The sequence below is a fragment of the Podarcis liolepis genome (genome assembly GCF_965112155.1).
Source record: "Podarcis liolepis genome assembly, chromosome: 16".
NCBI classification, from domain to species: domain Eukaryota; kingdom Metazoa; phylum Chordata; class Lepidosauria; order Squamata; family Lacertidae; genus Podarcis; species Podarcis liolepis.
The window spans coordinates 10,201,148-10,219,630 of record NC_139567.1 but is presented as its reverse complement, the minus strand read 5'-3'; the positions used below and the strand labels follow the sequence as shown (position 1 = coordinate 10,219,630).

The window sequence follows — 18,483 nt, the reverse complement described above, 5'->3', positions numbered from 1 at the left end:
TCTTGCAATAGGTACATTTTAAAAGCAACAGCACACAAACTATTTGGTGAGCCCCACCAAAAAGAATCCTTTAATATATAGCAATAATGAAACAAGATACACAAAACTCAACAGAGCTGTCAGCACTTGGACACAGGGACTCCCTGGCTCAGGAAACCCGGCCACAAACAATGGTTTGATTCTTCCACAGGTAAGGTAACCTTTGGGACCTCTTTGACACCATCCCAAATGCAACCTAAACTGAAGTGGGCTCCTGAGTGGGATGGAGGGGGAATGGCAGGTCAACACACACATTGGGTTTTTTTTGGGTGGGTGGGTGGGTAGGGACTGACTTCGCTGCACTTATTTCTGGGGCTCGGGATTAAAATGAGTTAATTCTCAGCATCCAGATCCTACTTTGGTGGGACGCACACATGTCAGATGCAAGGGCCGGACCCCAGCTATGGCTAAATGCATCAAGTCTCTGAATAGTGCACACAGCCCCATGTGGAATGGTCTATATTACAATCTAGGAAGCTTATGCACATTTATACAGAGGACCTTTGCCCCAAGGCTGGGAAGCCCTGGAGACTATACAACAGAGTGATGCGGCTTGCTTTTAAATAGTTCCTCCCCTCCCTTCCCCATTTTCTTCCCACCCTCACTTTTGTTTCCTTTAGTGTTTCTACATTATTTACATCGTTGTGCTTGTAGACGGATCCATTGACAGATGGAGGCAAGTCTGTCAGGTGGTGCCCTGGGAACTGTCTTTTTTTCTTTCCACCAGAGACGCCTTTCCTTGCTGCTGTAGTCCGCGGGGAGAAGCAATGGGGGGAGGGGAAAAAGTTTTCCAGCTCAAGTTCTTGTGGGTCTGTTGGACAGGAACGTAGCATGGGGAGTGTGGACAGGTTTCTGATCCCGATTCATTTGGACACATCTATGAGGCTGGGAGCCGTAAAAGAGAAAAACCGCTGCTATGCCCCATCCGAGGAGTTTGGGCAAGCAGAGCTGGCTCCAGAGGACCTCCAGGTTCAAGAACATGCAAGAGCAAGCAAGCTCCATCTTCTTCCAGACACCGTCACTCTCTGTCCTTTCTTACTGGAGCTTGTGGCTTAAGAATGCTCGGGAAATGTATAAACAAGGAGGAGCCAGTTTCATCCTACAGTGTCACATGTTACAGGTGGCCCTGCATACCCCAAAACTAAGATCCAGAATGATGTGCTCAAGGAGGGGAAGGTTATTGACTGTGCTAACATTTCAGGGGAAACCCTGTGGCTCCATTTCCTCCTTCCCTGGCTGTGGGTTTTCTAGGCTGTCTCGGGGGGGGGGGGGCAGATCGGCTGAACTGCTACAGCTGCCATGTGGATAACCTTGCCGTGGTGTGAGCATCTTGTTAACAACTAAGTCTTCAAGGAACAGCGCCCCCTCCCCAACTCTCCTTTGGGAATGAAGGGTTCCCAGTATGGCTAAAGCAAGCTGCTCTGCTGTCCACTGGAGCCCTTCTGGAGGGTAGAGACAATTCTGACAAAACTGGATTACTGCCTGGCCAAAGTTTCTCGGGCTGCCTAAGTACGGTTCTGACTCGCTGGCAGGTTTCTGTGGGCACTGCCACTTTACCAAGGCAATGCCCCTCTCTCAATGGGAGCCTGGGAAGCTATGGGATGCATTATGTGAGTGTCGATGTGTGTGTGTGTATGTGTGTGTGCTTGTGTATGTGGTGTGCAGGTGTGTGTAGGTGGTGTTTGGAGCTTGGTGACTGTGTTCCTTAAAGGGTGACTTCAGTTGTTCTCAAACAAAGAAAGCAGGTCATCGTTGCTGTTATTGGGGAGATCAGGGGGTCCTAAGTAGGACAGCAGCTCATCTGGGTTCGTCAGCTCAGGAAGAAGCTGAAGGCGAAACAGAAAGAACAGGGTTAACTCGTCATCACCTCTTCCGCCTCCCCTCCTGAAATTCCTTCATGGGCTTCCCTGGATGGGTGGCCATTGATCCTGAGCAAACTTCTTGTCACTCCCTGTGATCATGCTCATCCAGCTCCACCACCCTCATCCTGCTCACTCAAACGACTCCACCAATTTCCCCTTGCTGCCCCATATGCATGGAACTGCCTCCTGGAACGTCGCCATGCAACCACCTCCCTTATTTTCTTCAATTCCTCCCCAAAACATGCCTTTTCCGGGAAGTCTTTGGGATGGTTCATCTAGCCCTTACTGAAAACAAAAGCCAAATACGTGTAACTGAAGTTGTCGCTATTCTTTTCCTGTCTATCCAGGCCTCCATTTCCGCCCTGCCACTGTTATTTCCCTGTCTCTATTTTTAGATTGTAAGCCCCCTGGGGCAGGGATTTGTCATTTCTGTCCTTTATAAAGAGCCACATGGGCAGATGGCGCTATATAAATAAGCAACTTCTACGCTTTTGAGCTGAACAGCAGTGCGATGAGCATCCAGAGTAGGACCTGGACTTCAGAATCAAAAACACGCCCAGAAGATTCTTCAGGGGAGAGGATAGGTGAAGCTCTTGCGAGATGCAAGGAGGCGTTCTGCATGATGCACCATGGAAATATTTTTTTGATCACTCACAGAATGAAGGTTCCCTCCTAAAAGTCAAGTCAAGGTCTGATCATTGGAAGGGAAACACTCTCTTTCCTTGATTAAAGCATTTCCCCATGAATTCTGGGACCAGGACACAGAAAATTGGTCACCTGTGAGTTCCAGTGACTGATACTCAGAGACCTACTGCCTCTGATGCCAGAGGTACTACACAGCCATCATGGCTGATGGTGATCTGAAATCCTGGAGATTTGCTGCTGGCCAGTGTTGACAATAGATGGACTAAAGATGGGGCTCAGTACTGGGCAGCTTCCTATGCTCCAGATAGGAATCAGGGGAAGTGCTGCACCTTGACTGCAAACAAAGTAGGCATGAGGCAGAGGAAGACGAATTAAGCCACCTGCCTGAAGGGAGCTGAGCGCCACCAGGGAAGCTTCGCACCAAAAACGGACCAGCAAACCAAGAGCCAAGCCAGGAACAAGGCCCAGGGCCGAGGAGTTCCACCAGCTGCAGTTGATGCATCTAGCTGAACAAGGCATGCCTGCCTCCTTCCCTCCCCAAAGGACTGACAGAACCAGCTGCCTTGTCTCCTGTGGGTTTAGCGTCCCAGTTCTTAGATTCCCTGAATAGCCTGACAGTGAAATGCTCAATCCTCAGGCAAGACCCAAAAAATAGAAAAGGGGGGGGGGAGCAACCTTTTACTGTCTGAGGACCACATGCCAGGGGTGGGCAGGGCCTGAGCTCTGATAACGGCTCAGGACCACAATACCTCAAGGACTGCCTCTTTCCATATGAACCTACTTGGACCCTGAGATCATCTTCTGAGGCCCTCATTCGTGTGCCTCCTCCTTGAGAGGTCCGGAGGGTGGCAGCACGAGAACAGGGCCTTCTCTGCAATGGCTCCCCATCTGTGGTATGCTCTCCCCAGGGAAATTCATAATACACCTTTAGGTGCCAGGCAAAAGTGTTCTTTTTTAACAAGGCCTTTGGTTGATTTTAATGACACCCTAAGCCCTTTTAAAATGTAGGATTTTTTTGGGAGGGAAGGGGTTATTGGGTTGTCGTTTTTATTTTGATTATATATTTTGTCCCCTTCGTGGATCACTGCCTTGTTGTGGCGAAGGGGCGTGAATAACTCCGAGAAACTATGAGCTATGTGGCGCAGGGTCACCCAAGATGGACAGGTCATAGCCGAGAGTTTAGACTAAATGTGATCCACCTGGAGAAGGAACTGGCAAACCACTCCACTATTTTGACAAGAAACTCCATGGACATAAACAAGGAGAAGCTTTGAGAAGAAAGTGAGTGTTTCCAAGGCATGCTCTGGTTCATGGGGTCACGGAGAGTCGGACACAACTAAACAACAACAACAAATATATTTTGTGGTTTTATATTTTGATTTTGTTCTGTTAACCACCCTGAGACCTCTGGGTATAGGGCGATATATTAATGTTGATGATGATGATGATGATGACGATGATAATAATAATGATGATGATAATAATAATAATAATATTAATAATAATGCTGCCTCTTGCTTTTCTGCACGGAAGATGGAGGGGGGAGGGAGGGTGTGCTTGGAAACTAGACTATGTCAGAAAGACCACCTCTACATTTGTTGCTCTGCTCACTTCTGCCTCAGGCCCTGCCCTCCGAAGCTTGCCCAGGAGCAGCCCAGACAAAACATTCCCCTCTCCTGCATTACGGCTTTGAAACTGGGGCCACCTGGTGCTGAGAGGAGCAGCAAGGCGGGAGACAAGTGAGACCTTCTCAAGCGATGGGAAGGTTTGCGTGGGGGGTGGGGGGTGTAAGGCTACTTACATCCAGGGACGGCTCAGAGCCTTCTCCAGGTCCCGGTGGACCTCCCATCCCAGGCCCAGGGTTGAAGGCGAGATCTCCTGCGTGCGCCTGGCCCCCGGAGGCTGGCTGTCCCATGGGCTGCCGCGACTGGGGCGGGGGAGGGTTCCGATGGTGGAGCTGCTGCCCCTGCTGGCTGCCAAGGTTGGGGTTGTTGAGCCCCTGCTGCATAGGGTTGTGGGAAGTCTCCATCCTGCTAGACGGGGGCATCTGCAATTGCAAAAGAGGAAAACGGAACGCTGAGAAACACACAGTGGCAGAGGTGCCGTTTGGGGCACGGCTGCAAGCACACCTTACATTTTGTACCCCACCACCTGCCGCACTTCCATTTCTGGGTATGTTGGTTGGCAGTTTTGTACATTGGAAAGAAATGGCAATAGTAAAGTCACAGGTGTTCGCATATGCTATGGTACTAGGGTAAAGGTAAAGGGAACCCTGACCATTAGGTCCAGTTGTGACCGACTCTGGGGTTGCGACGCTCATCTCGCTTTACTGGCCGAGGGAGCCGGTGTACAGCTTCCGGGTCATGTGGCCAGCATGACTAAGCCACTTTTGGCGAGCCAGAGCAGCACACAGAAACACCCTTTACCTTCCCGCTGGAGCGGTTCCTATTTATCTACTTGCACTTTGACGTGCTTTCGAACTGCTAGGCTGGCAGGAGCAGGGACCGAGCAATGGGAGCTCACCCCGTTGTGGGGATTCGAACCACTGACCTTCTGATCGGCAAGTCCTAGGCTCTGTGGTTTAACCCACAGCGCCACCCGTGTCCCCGCTATGGTACTACACAGCAGGAATTTGGGGTGGGGAACTGTGGCCCCTCCAGATGTTGTTGGAACTGAACTCCCATCAGCCTGGCCAGAAATCAGAGATCATGGGATTTATACTGCAACAAGCATATGGCAGGTACCCCCAAACTCGGCCCTCCAGATGCTTTGGGACTACAACTCCCATCATCCCTAGCTAACAGGGCCAGTGGTCAGGAATGGTGGGAATTGTAGTCCCAAAACATCTGGAGGGCTGAGTTTGGGGATGCCTGGTAAATGGAGAACCTTCGTTTTCCCAGCCCAGGGCTATAAGGAGAAAACACATAAATGGCTCAGTAAGCTCTACAATGCCCCCTGGTGGCTACAGAGGGAACCCCAACAAAATCCTGCAGCCTCTTCTTATTTGCTAAACATCAGCCCAATGACTGATTGTCACACGAGAGGAGAGCAAAAATCAATGGCTTTATGTTCGGATCTCCTGCAAAATGATGCTTAAAGGGTCTAAGGCCCTCTGGTCCCAGGGCCATTTCTACAGCTCTTATTTCAAAGGCACTGCCTCTAAAAGGAGAGGGAAGCCTTTGGCCCTCTGGGTGTTGCTGAACTACAATTCCCATCAGCCCCAGCAAGCCCAGCTGATAGCCAGAGACGTTGGGAGTTGTAGCTCAGTAAAATCAGAAGTGGCTGGAGGTTCTCAGGAATCTAAACTGCACTCTGAACTCCAAAACCCAGTAGCAGGATTGTTCGATGTTGCAGTGGGAAACAAATCTGGCAGGTTGTTTCAGTATCTCCGAGAACTGTACAGCAGCTGCAGGAGCCGAGCAATGGCAGACTTTGGGCTCTCAAATTTCAGCAGTGACCTGGGCAAGGCTAAAATTCGGAGCCCCCTGCCTCTCACACTCCGTTCTAGAGCACTGTTGTGGTGCCCCCCCCCAATGCAGCAGAATGGGTAGTGCTACCCTGAAACCAGTGGCGTAGCGTGGGTTGTCAGCACCCGGGGCAAGGCAAGTAATTTGCGCCCCCTAACCCGTGGATTTTAGCACTGATTTTAGCACTGCGAGTGAGAGTGCGCCCCCCCCAGATGTTGCGCCCGGTGCAGCCGGCCCCCCTTGCACCCCCCACCCTACGCCACTGCCTGAAACTGCCTCTGAGCTGCGATCCCGGAAGGAACAGCTGGTGCAGAATCAGCCCCGTCCTCCTCCTTGGCATTTGTGCTGACCTGTCCAGGGATGGAGGGAGCAGGTGGCTTTTCGGGAGTCAGCATACTGCTGGGAATGTCAGACTGGTATGAGATGGGGGGAGGTCCTTGGTTGAATTCATTTAATGTCGGGGTGCCGGGGTTCACAGTAGGGAAGGAGTCAGGAAAATTCCCAGGGCCAGAAAAGCTTGAACCTGTTGAGAGAGGGAAGCAAAATCCAAATCAGTGGGGGGGGGGGGGAGGAGCAAAAGGGCGAATCAGGACACAGAGATTGTTCTCCTTATGCACAGGAGCCAAAAGGTGGAAGAGGGGCTCTGGACAGGAATGTGAGCAAGAACCAGACGTGTGAGGTGGTTTGGGACCCCTTATACAAACTTAGTGCTAGGTAGAGAATTCATTTGGGGATTGGTTAGTACTTATACAAAGAGCTTAGCATTTGGGTGCTCAAGTCCACCATCAGAAATACAAAAATGATGAGTTCTATCCAATGGTAGTTCTAGGCTGTGTGCACACCATATATTTAAAGTAGTGGGGGGCTTTAAGAGAGAGCACCCAAGAATCCTGGGGACTATAACTAACGGTCTGCTGTGAACAAGTTGCTTAGCCCTTTGTGGTCAGAATCCCTTGGATCCTTTCTGACTTGGACACTATAATCGATACACGTCCTGTGGGTGTAACTTTGGCCTCTGAATGTCCATTGTTAATGGATATTTTTCCAATTTTACAGCCTGAGGATGTGGACACGATCCTTGGGCATGTGCGAGCTACCACACGCGTGCTGTTTTTGTTGTAATTACAGTGGTACCTCAGGTTACATAAGCTACAGGTTACAGACTCCGCTAACCCAGAAATAGTACCTCGGGTTAAGAACTTTGCTTCAGGATGAGAACAGAAATCGTGTTCCAGCGGCAGCAGGAAGCCCCATTAGCTAAAGTGGTGCTTCAGGTTAAGAACAGTGTCAGGTTAAGAACGGACCTCCGGAATTAATTAAGTTCTTAACCCGAGGTACCACTGTATTTGTATGCTTTGAACAGATTTTATACATATATATAGTTTTCATTCTATCAGCATTTAATTACTTTTAAATGATTGCTTTCCCCCCTATATTTTTAGCAGTTTTTATCTGTAAACTGCCTTGAAAACGGTGGGATATAAATATAATAATACAGTGGTACCTCGGGTTAAGAACTTAATTCGTTCTGGAGGTCCATTCTTAAGCTGAAACTGTTCTTAACCTGAAGCACCACTTTAGCTAATGGGGCCTCCCTCTGCCGCCGCACGATTTCTGTTCTCATAGTGAAGCAAAGTTCTTAACCCGAGGTACTATTTCGGGTTAGCTGAGCCTGTAACCTGAAACGTCTGTAACCAGAGGTACCACTGTTATGATAATGTTGTCGTCGTCATCATCATCAACCTCAACAACAAGTCACAGAGCTACAATTCCCAGCACTCTTAACAAACTATAGTTCTCAGGGGAGGGGAGAGATATGCTTTAAATGTACAATGTGTAGGCACATTCAAATTAATGACCCTAAATTAGTCATGTTCATTAATCTCAATGGTTCTTCTCTGCGTAGGGCAACCATTGGATATAAGTCACGGTCTGTTCTGTTCTGTGCACCAGCTCATTTCTCTCTCCGCCTAACTCAGCCCTCAGTGCCCATTCCCTGCATTGTGTAACTGGAAGAAGCCACAAAGATCCCCCGCTGTTAACCACTCTGCCTCCCCTTCTGCCCCCTTTCTCTGCTTTTGTCTAGTGTCAAATCTTAGCCTGTAAGCTCCTTGGGGCAGGGACCTAACCCAATCGTGCTCTGTAAAACACCGTGCAAACCAATGACGTTATATAAAATAAACAATACGGAAGCTTACAAGGACGAAACGATCCAATAACAGCACTGTACGTACAAAGGTTTGGATTTCTGGTGACAAAGTGGAGACGTAAGTATTGATCAGGGGCGGAGGAAATGTACCCAGGGGCTGCAAAAGACCCGTTAGCTGGACTAGGGAGTCTGTACTGCTGGAAAGGAGGAGGAAGGCTGCATCCTTGAAGAACGAAGGCTTGCCTCCCATGCTAGTCCTGCTCAGAGAGGCTCCCTTGGGCATGGCTACCTTCAGTCCAGTCATTCCAATGGGTCTACTCTGAGATGCAGCCCAGTGGCCTTTCCCTAGTCCCCACAGAGAGGTCTCGCTGCCCCAGACGCACACTCACTTTGGCTGGTGTAGTCGCTGCCGCTGGCCGGCGGGGGCTGCAGGGGCCCAAAGGGCGAGGGGCCCGGTCCCAGGGCGGCAATCATCTCCATGACGTTGGGCATCACCATGTGGGTGGGGCTCATGGTGCGGCAGCGCTTCAGCACAGGCCCGTCCTGCTCCTCCTTGATGTGGATGTCGGGCTTGATGGGCACTGGCTTCCAGCTGCACGTCGGGTCAATGGTGATCTCCTCATATTCGGAACTGGGCAGGGAGGCAATGGGAAGAATGGTCAGAGGGTCTTTCTGGCTCAGCCCCTGGCATCTCTGGGCAGGGCTGGGAACAAGCCCCACCTGGAACTTGAGATATGCCCCCTGCAAGCATGGATGCTACCGAGCTAAGCGGGTGAATGCCTTAAAGGTAAAGGGAGCCCTGACCATTAGGTACAGTCGCAAACGACTCTGGGGTTGCGGTGCTCACCTCACTTTATTGGCCGAGGGAGCTGGCGTACAGCTTCCGGGTCATGAGGCCAGCATGACTAAGCCGCTTCTGGCGAACCAGAGCTGCGCACGGAAGCGCCGTTTACCTTCCCGCCAGAGCGGTACCTATTTATCTACTTGCACTTTGACATGCTTTTGAACTGCTAGGTTGGCAGGAGCAGGGACCGAGCAATGGCAGCTCACCCCATTGCGGGGATTCGAACCGCTGACCTTCTGATCAGCAAGTGCTAGGCTCTGTGGTTTAACCCACAGTGCCACCTGTGTCCCTTTTGGGTGAATGCCTTAGCAAGGTGTAAACAGCACACTATGTTCCCACGCCTGCAGAAATTGCGCCCCTACGCAAGGCTGCCTGGATTCCGGGCCCTTTGTGAGCCGGCACACAAAAGTAGGCTTGCACAGCTTCACGGCCATTTCCAGCATAGCAGGGAAAAGGTGGATTAAGTGTGTGCCCTTGGAATAACCTCAAGAGGGCTGAGAGCTGAGCCATCTCACAGCCCTGTCTTAAAACAAGAGGCTAGAGGCCCATCACTGGACGATGTGTGTTTACGAAATTTCAAACTCTGCTCATTGGGAATTAAGCACCCACCTGCAGCCCTGAAAACGGAGTGCTTTCAACCCTATTTCAAACCTTGTCAGGCTCAGAAGGGTCCTTAGAGAATCGAAAACCTGAGGCTGACAGGATGTCCATGGCTGCCATCTCAGCACAGGACCCCATGGAAACACAAGCCCCGTTTTCTAGAACTTCCCAGGCTGCTGGCACATGACCAGGATTCCCCCCCCTTTTTTTTGGCTCAAAGATTTGTCCTTGGCAGTGTAAGTAAAGGGGAGGGGGGAATGATGCAGTGAATTATACACCAAGGCCGGAACATCACTGCCTCAGTGCCCAGCAGGTTTGATCTGGTTCCTTCTTGTTTATGTAAAGCAATGCTGTCTTTTTTATTTTTCTTCCCGGCAGTGAAAATTGGGAGCACGAGGCCCTCAAATGGCAGAAGGGAAGTTTTGCATGCTGGCTGGTCTTGCTCTGTATTCTGGGACAAGGAAGACTCCACTGTGACACCTGGTGCAGCTGCTGCTAATGAGACAGCAGGATCTCTGGGGCCGAGAAGGAAGCGAGAAGCACAATCAGCATTCAGGGAAGGGATGGGGGTCACTGGGGAGAGGGATATGAAGCTGCCTGGGTATGAATTCCCTAAACCAGGGGCGCGGAACTTCAGGTGTTGCAGGACCACAACTCCCACCATCCCTGACCACTGGCCAAGCTGGCTGGGGCTGATGGTGGTTGGAGTCCACAATATATGGGCGCTCATTTTTGCCCTAAACCGTGATGCCCTGGAGATGGTGTTGGACTCCCATCCATCAGCCCCAGTCAGCACAGCCGAAGGCAGTGGGTGGTGGGTGTTGCAATCTAGCAACATCTGAAGGATACAAAGCTGTGTGCCTAAATAAATAAATGAACAGAGGGGAAAGATGAAAGCAAAACACCACAAGGCGCTAGAATTTTAGCCACTAGACTCAAGATACTACTGAGTAGCAAAGAGAAGATGCTACAATGAATATGCATTTCAGTATACAATCTGTTTTGGGGCTGTAATCTCACTCATTGCCACAACCACCTTGTGAGCATCCCTGTATATCTCAGGTTAGGCAGAGACAGCCTGCTCAGAGATCCTTTAAGGGCTGCAGCTCAGTGGTAGAGCATCTGCTCTGGATGCAGGTGGTCCCATGTTAATTCCCTGGCATCTCCAAGTAGGGCTGGGAGAAACTCCTGTCTGGAACCCTGGACAGCTGCTGCCGGCCAGTGTAGACAACGCTGAGCTAGGTGGACCAATGGTCTGACTTGGGTACAAGACAGGAAGTAGATACAAGGTCAGCAAAGTGGGGCAAATGGCAAAGCCTTGTCAGTCGTGGCTTCAACAGTAAGCAGGGATAATTTAGAAGTCATAGCAGTGCCATCGTGGTATAGCGGTTAGAATGCTGAACCCAGACCTGGGAGACCCGGGTTCGAATCCCCACTCAGCCCTGAAGCTCACTGGACAACCTTGAGCCAGTCGCCATCTCTTAGCCTATCCTACCTCACAGGGTTGTCGTGAAAGGAAAGGGGAGGAGACCCATGTACACCTTGAGCAACTTGGAGAAAAGGGATATAAATGTTGTAATAATAATAATATAATAAAAAATAGTACAGACACCATTGCAAAGCATTTTTTTTTATCTGCTCATGGTGAACCTTTATGACTGCTTGATATTCTGAAAGTCTGGGCTCCCTCGGGTTCTGTGCTTGCGATATTAGAGCTGACTGGCTTTTTGTTTTTCATTGTGTGCGTCTTGTGTTGCCTTCGAGGGCTGTGTAATCGTGCCTCGTTACTGTAAGCTGCCTGAGAGCGTGGGATATAAACGGAATAAATGAAACTCTGTGGAGGATGTCAGGCTGAGGAGAGCGGCTGTCCAGTGACTCAGCCGGGGTTCAGCAAGGATGTGAACCAGACCGACCAATCCCCAAGCTCTGCCTCTCGGAAAGCTTTCTGGCTCGTATAAATTTCGGGGGTAGTGGTGCTGGAGTTGGGGCTTGTCAGGCCCAGCGATGCAGTTCCATCATTTTAGACTCTGGACTTAGTTTTATTGGGGAGCCTCTTTAAGAGGTAAATATACATTTGCTTCAGAATGTGGAGAGTGATTCTTTTCGGAGTTGGGGTCACTCACTTTGCTAAGGCCATGGACTTTTGCCTCAGAGTCCTATCTGAATGACCCATCTCTGTCCAGGCCTGTACCTTGACCCAGAATACATATTTGCTTCAAAATTTCCACAATTTTCTGAAGGCAACCCTGTATCAGGAAATTTTTTATGTTTAATGTTTTACAATTTTTTTATGTGCTGTAAGCTACCCAGAGTGGCTGGGGAAACCCAGCCAGATGGGTGGGGGATTCATCATCATCATCATCATCATATTATGTCACAACAACCCTGGAAAGCAGAGGCAACAGCTGTTCTTGTAGTTTGCTTAACTGGCTGAGCACGGAATTCAAGCCAGACCTCTCCTGTCCTCGTCTGACAAGACACCACATTGGACTGGCACTCTCTTCCAAAATGGGTCTCTGCTGGCTGCCTCTTCTGTTTCCAAAACCTCTGGTCTCAGTGATGAGCGAGTTTATCCAGGGCAGAGGTGGGGAAGCTGTGGCCCTCTATATATGGATGAACTTCCATCAGTCCCAGTCAATGGTCAGGGGTGATGGGAGTTGTAGCGCAGCAATATATGGATGGCCACAGGTTTCCCCATCCCTGATCTAAGGCCTTTCCCTACCTGAATTCTCATTCCGTTCCTATCGCAACACAGTAGGTTTTGTCTAACCATGACAAAATCACAAAGGAAGGGGTAATCGGCTGGGGAGGGGTCTGGCTCCAGCACTTGGCTGCCCTCAGGTGGTGAAGATCCCATACTATTATAATTATAGGCCCTATTTTGGGCGTACCTGTCCTTGTGGTTTGAAATGGGGTGAAAATCTTGCACGTATTATTACACAGTGTGCTTTGCACGACATGCTGAAGGAAGAATATCTGGGTCGGATTTTAAGGAAATACACAAGGAGACTGCAATCTATCTACTGTGTGGAAAGCATAGACACACATCTGCAAAGACCACACATTTCCCACCTAAATTACTTGATGCTAGGGATTTGGGGGCAGGATAGTCAGAATCTTAAGTTCGTCTCTGTTTTTTAAACATTACATTTTATTTTGGTTTGTGTAACTTTTATTTCTGCTAACTCGTCTTATATGGATATGCAGTTCCTTTCGGTTTGACTTTTTTTTTTTTTTTGCTTTGGAAATGATCTAAATACAAGCACACAAATCTGGATCTGATGGTAGCTGTTCACTTTTTCTGAATGGACACTTACTTTTGAATGTAGATTAGGATCCCCAACATGTACTGATCCACTTCGAGTCCCTCCAACAGGGCTGTTTTACTGAGAACAAAGCAAAGAACACAATAGTTAGTAGTAATAGCGGTGGTAGCAACAAACACTGCTCAGAGAAGTGTAAAGGCTGGGGGCTTGCAATATGCTTCTGACTACATATACTAAAAGGGATGCGGGTGGCGCTGTGGGTTAAACCACAGAGCCTAGGGCTTGCCGATCAGAAGGTCGGCGGTTCGAATCCCCGTGACGGGGTGAGCTCCTGTTGCTCAGTCCCTGCTCCTGCCAACCTAGCAGTTCGAAAGCACGTCAATGTGCAAGTAGATAAATAGGTACTGCCCCGGCGGGAAGGTAAACGGCGTTTCTGTGCACTGCTCTGGTTCGCCAGAAGCGGCTTAGTCCTGCTGGCCACATGACCCAGAAGCTGTACACCGGCTCCCTCGGCCAATAAAGCGAGATGGGCGCCGCAACCCCAGAGTCGGCCACGACTGGACCTAATTGTCAGGGTCCCTTTATCTTACATATACTAAAGATGGGGCCTTGTGATTGTTCAGGAGTCGCTAGACTACAACTCCCATCATCCCCAACCATTGACCATTCTGGCTGATGCTTATGGGAATTGGGAGCCCAAAATTTGCAGGGCCACAGGTTCCTTGTCTCTGACACACACATACAGATTCTCAACCGCTTCTTTCCCCTTCTCCATGTCCCACACAAGTCCCCATGGTTTGTTCACTATTACTGAAGTTTAGCAGACGTTTGGCACAAGAAATAGACAGGGGAGAGAGAGGGAGCCATCTTGCCAGAGTGGCACAGCAGGTGAGTACCACTGTCAGGTACTATAGTCAATAGGGGAGAGCTATTGCCTTCATGCCCTGCCTGTGGGTTTCTAAGAAGCATCTGATTGGCCGCTATGGGAAACAGGATGCTGGGGTTTGAGTGGCTAGTCTGATCCAGGAGGGTTCTTCCTGAGTGCTTATACTGCTTCGCTGACTACATTCTTGAATTTCATAGATGCCACCCGCTCTTGCGAAGGTCAGGAGCCCCGCCCACAAATACTCACTTGCAAACAGGACATCTCCACGTCCCCCTTTCACAGTTCAGCTGCAGATAGGACTCCAGGTCAAAGCACTGAGCAAAAGACAGGGAATTTGGTTGGGAAGAAGATGTAGATTTCCCCAAGAGGGGGCAGCAATTTACAGTTGTATCCAATGTTAGTCACACACTCACACGCACACACACACACACACACTCACTCACTCACTCATATTGACAGTGCAACCCCTGCTATCAAGGATCCTGAGAACTGTAGTTTGCCCCTCACAGAGCCACAATTTCTAGCATCATCATCATCATCATATTTCTACCCTGCCCATCTGGCTGGGTTTCCCCAGCCACTCTGGCCGGCTCCCAACGAAATATTAAAAACATGATCAAACATTAAAAACTTCCCTAAACAGGTTTGCCTTCAGATGTCTTCTAAAAGTTAGGTAGTTTTTTATTTCCTTGACATCTGAAGGGAGGGCATTCCACAGGGTGGGTGCCACCACCGAGAAGGTCCTCTGCCTGGTTAACAAACTAGTTCCCAGGATTCTGTGCCGAGTGCTGAATGTGCTTTAAATGTGTGCAAGCATCCCTCAGAGTAGACCCACTGAAATTAATTGGCATGGCAAGGTTAGGTCCATCCATTTTATTGGGTCTGCTCTCAGCAGAAGGTAACAGGACACAATCCCTGGTCTTGGGAGTGACAGCAGCCGAAGAAAACCTCCTCCCCAGTCTAGATGTCTAAAAATGGCCTGACATTGTACGAGGCAGTTCAGCTGCTGCCTAGATGGGAGATCACACGGGCAAGGGGGTAGAAGCCACTCTGCAAACTTTGGAGGGGCAGCGGGAGATAACAGTGCCATTGGTGAGGCTGCAGTGATGGAGCAGAATGGGAAGGAAGGCTGTATGACCAGAGACTCACCTGTATGTGCCTGCAATCATGACCCCTGGCAGGAAGCTGGATTCTCCGAAAAGTAATGGGGCACTTCAGAGACACCTTGATGGCCGTTTGCTCCACTCCATCTTCCCCATTTGGACCTGGAGTTCCAGGGATTGTGCCGCTGCTGAAGTTTCGCTTTACTAAGGATCGGGAAGGAAAAGGGACGTTGTTGCAAACAGCAGAGCTTTTTGGCCTCCATCACAAAATTCATAGGCAGGAGAGCGCGCAGTTGAACTACGGAGGTCGCTATTAGAATTCCTGCTCCATGATTGCAGTCATGGGATTGTTGTCTATCGCATGACGATATATGTTTTGACTCCACAAAGCAGGAAGTGACGGAGACAGGATGTTTGTGTTACTGTGTTCCATGAAGTGGGACTATTGTCCTTTGTTCTTTCTCTTTGCTGTCTGAGGGAGCCGTGTTGCAGTGCTCTGTGTGTGTTTATATATAAATAAGGTAGATTAGCCAAAATGCTGAGTTGCTGAGGTCTGTTACGCATGATGCGCAAACTCTGCAGATCCCTAAGTGTGCTGGTGTCGGTTGGCATCGGTCGCTGTGATGTTCGGGCTGAAGAAAGCTTTTGAAGCTCCCGAACGATCAACCAGGAGGGAGAGAACATGCCAGTCGGACATGTATCTCTGCCAGGGTCCTACTCGAGTGTAGGACGAGCTCCTGACATTCGCTACCACGAAATGTAGCGATGGATGGCAAACTGCACGGTTTTAAAAGCAGCTTAGACAAATTCATGGAGGGATAAGGCTACCAATGACTACCAGCCACGATTATCTCCAGTCAGGCCCACATCTGATGGCTGGAGTGGGAGACCCCAGTTGGCTGGGAAGCACAGGGTGTTCTTGGCATGACAGTGTAAGCCCAGCAGGACCCCTTGGCCAGCGTAGCTTTCCAAGGCCCAGTAAATATGTACCAGGTCGCTCCCTTTTCTGCCACACAGGCCTGCCTCCAGTATTAAGTAAGCCTCTGAATGCCAGTTTGCTGGGAAGAACGAGCAGGGAGTGCTGTTGCACTCCTGCCTTAACGTGTGGGCTTCCCGTGGGCGTCTGCTTGGCCACTGTGCAAAGAGGATGCTGCGCTGGATGGGAGTTTACCCAGATCCAGCAAGTTCTCCTTAAGCTCTTTGAGCGCATAACTCACTTTTGGTGATGCAGTGCTCCGCTGGCAGAAGCCGTTTTTTTATCAAGCCTTGCAAAACAGACCTCACGGAGGGCCTGTGGACCAGCTGCAGGACGAAGAGGTGAGACTGAGAAGAAGGAGGAGGAGAAAAGAGGTTAGTGGCTGTGTCTCGGGAGATTCCATGCATGGCACGAACAAAGTGAATAGGGAAGAGAGGGTCTCGCCCTCTTCTCAAGAGATTAGAGCAACAAATCCACAGAGGCTGCATGTCTCTGACTAGCAGCTGCTGAGGAACAACCCTGGGACAGGTGATCGATGGCCGTCCTATCCTGATTGTGAGCTTCAGGGCTCTTCACGGATGTGCTATGTGCAAAATGCACCATTGAGGCCAAGTACAAACACTGAAAGCACTAATGTACCTAAGCAACCATCGCTTCCCCCAAAGAATGCCAATAACTGTAATATGTTAAGGGGTCCCAGCACTTTTAAGAGATTCTTATTCTCTTCCCCCGGCAGCACTACAATTCCCAGAGTGGTTAAGACAATCAATCCCTCTTCTCAGGGAACTCTGGGAATTGTAGCTCTGTGAAGGGAACAGGGGTCTCCTTAGGACTCTCATCACCCTTTACATACTACAGTTCCCAGGATGCTTGGAGAGGTATAGTGAGAGCATTTGGCTATTTCTCATATAAGGCCTCAGTATTTTTACACGGCCATAGGAACATTCAAAGTATTTAGCGGATCCCCACAATGAATTTGACGGGGATACGCCACAGAGAAGGCACAGTTGCAGGGTGTTCTCCTGGGTAAACAGAGGCAACTCATCAGTGGGCTCCATGCAGCTGTGGGAACAAGAGATCCCCGGGGTGGGGTGGGGGGGGCGTTGGGAAGAGAAGGGATGCAAGAGGCAACTTACACAGCAGCAAGCGGTGACGGTGATCTGGATGGTGTTCCTGCCCGGCTGGCACACCTGCTTTAGGTAGAGCGGCTTGTGTGATGTCTTGTTGTCTCCCCGTTCAATGGTCAGGGGCGTGGCATTCACGCTGACCTGCACCGAGGCTGGCCAGTTGGTGTTCATCTGCCGGTCCTCGTGGTGGTAGCATTTGAACTGCAGCTCCAAGTCAGGCCTGGGGAAAGCAAATGAAACGCCTTTCGAAAAACAGCAACGAAACGCTGATTCCTTGGGTAGCCCACCAGCGACGTATGCAAGACCCTGAGGGTCAGATGTGGCCCTCCAGTCTTCTCTATCTGGCCCTCAGAACTCCACTCAGGCCATGCACTCACTCTTTAGGCTGCCCCTGCTCTGCATCGCATGCATGGGGTATGTCCTTGAAATCTGATGATGCCTCTTGCATTGATAATGCCTCCTGGGTGGAAGGGTGTGTGAGTGAGCCTTCTGTGCAAATGTAAAATTTGCATGTATTGCTCCGCTCATTTTTGCCATTGCCCCACTGATAAAGCCACTGATAAACCATGAAGACCATGGCTCATTGCAGGAACATATGAAACTGTCTTTTAGCAAGGTGGACCATTGGCTGCAAGTATTGCTCCATCTGGACACAGGTCCTTCCCTATGGAATGCTGGGGATTGAACCCATATTGATGCAAAGCATCCCTGTGCTACGGATTCTGGGCTGACAGGGATACAGCAAGAATCTCTCAAGACACAGAAAGTCTGGCATGTTTCTGTTTTAAGCTATTCTCCTTGGGAACGCCAGAGAACTTCTCTATGTAGGAAGGGGACAGAGAGAAGTTCTCCAGAGCCAAGGGGCCAAATTATTAGGATTGTTAGTTTGAAATATTAACCACCCTCCACCATAAGGTCCCAGAGCAATTTAAAAATACAATATTAAAATCAGTTTAAAACAAATGATAGTCTAGGGTGGTCAGTTGTTGAAGACTGGGGTAAAGATGTGCATCTTCAGCATAGGATGGGAACTACGTAATGAAGGTACCCGGTGCACCTCTGTGACAAAGGGAATTCCACAACTGAAAGGCTGATGAGATAATAATCTACCTCTACGTGGGAAAGTGGGGCTTTTGATCCTGCAAGTGCCTCACACAAGCAGTCTGTGGCCAGTGCGGCCCATCAGAGTTGTAACCTGCAGTAGTTACTGTTGTGATACAACACAACAGATGCCACTCAAAATTAAACACGGAGCTGCAGCCAAAATGGGAGTAGGCAATCCCTGGTTGATACTGGAAGTCTGATGTTAGTCAAACAATGGCTAGGAAAGACCTCAGAAATGAGCGTCTCAGAAGCCTTCGTTGAGTGTTCAATGCAGATCTCTTTCTGGATAGAGATGTGAAAGCCCTCTTCCCTTTTTCCCAACTGAGAAAATCATTTCTTGCGGACACACCCCGCCTCATTTTTCTCCGGATTCCCCCCTTCTTTTCTCCCCTCTTAGATTTTCAGTTCTGTCTCT

At 49.7% G+C, this 18,483-nt stretch overlaps 1 protein-coding gene and 1 long non-coding RNA gene across 2 annotated transcripts in view; one reads left to right on the top strand and one right to left on the bottom strand.

The window, feature by feature from the left end:
* LOC310695861 overlaps nucleotides 1-18,483 on the top strand; it is a 46,012-nt gene that overhangs the window by 19,203 nt on the left and 8,326 nt on the right. The gene's annotated exons all lie outside the window — the stretch shown is intronic.
* Nucleotides 43-18,483, bottom strand: part of ZMIZ2 (zinc finger MIZ-type containing 2) — a 106,509-nt gene continuing 88,068 nt past the window's right edge. Inside the window, exons 11-19 of the mRNA XM_083480392.1 lie at nucleotides 16,974-17,184; nucleotides 16,079-16,184; nucleotides 14,908-15,065; nucleotides 14,005-14,072; nucleotides 12,924-12,992; nucleotides 8,552-8,793; nucleotides 6,364-6,536; nucleotides 4,348-4,593; nucleotides 43-1,865 (exon numbers count right to left, since the gene is read on the bottom strand). Of these exons, the coding sequence (XP_083336518.1) occupies nucleotides 1,758-1,865; nucleotides 4,348-4,593; nucleotides 6,364-6,536; nucleotides 8,552-8,793; nucleotides 12,924-12,992; nucleotides 14,005-14,072; nucleotides 14,908-15,065; nucleotides 16,079-16,184; nucleotides 16,974-17,184 (1,381 nt within the window). The 3' untranslated portion in view covers nucleotides 43-1,757. The remainder of the gene's footprint in view (nucleotides 1,866-4,347; nucleotides 4,594-6,363; nucleotides 6,537-8,551; nucleotides 8,794-12,923; nucleotides 12,993-14,004; nucleotides 14,073-14,907; nucleotides 15,066-16,078; nucleotides 16,185-16,973; nucleotides 17,185-18,483) is intronic.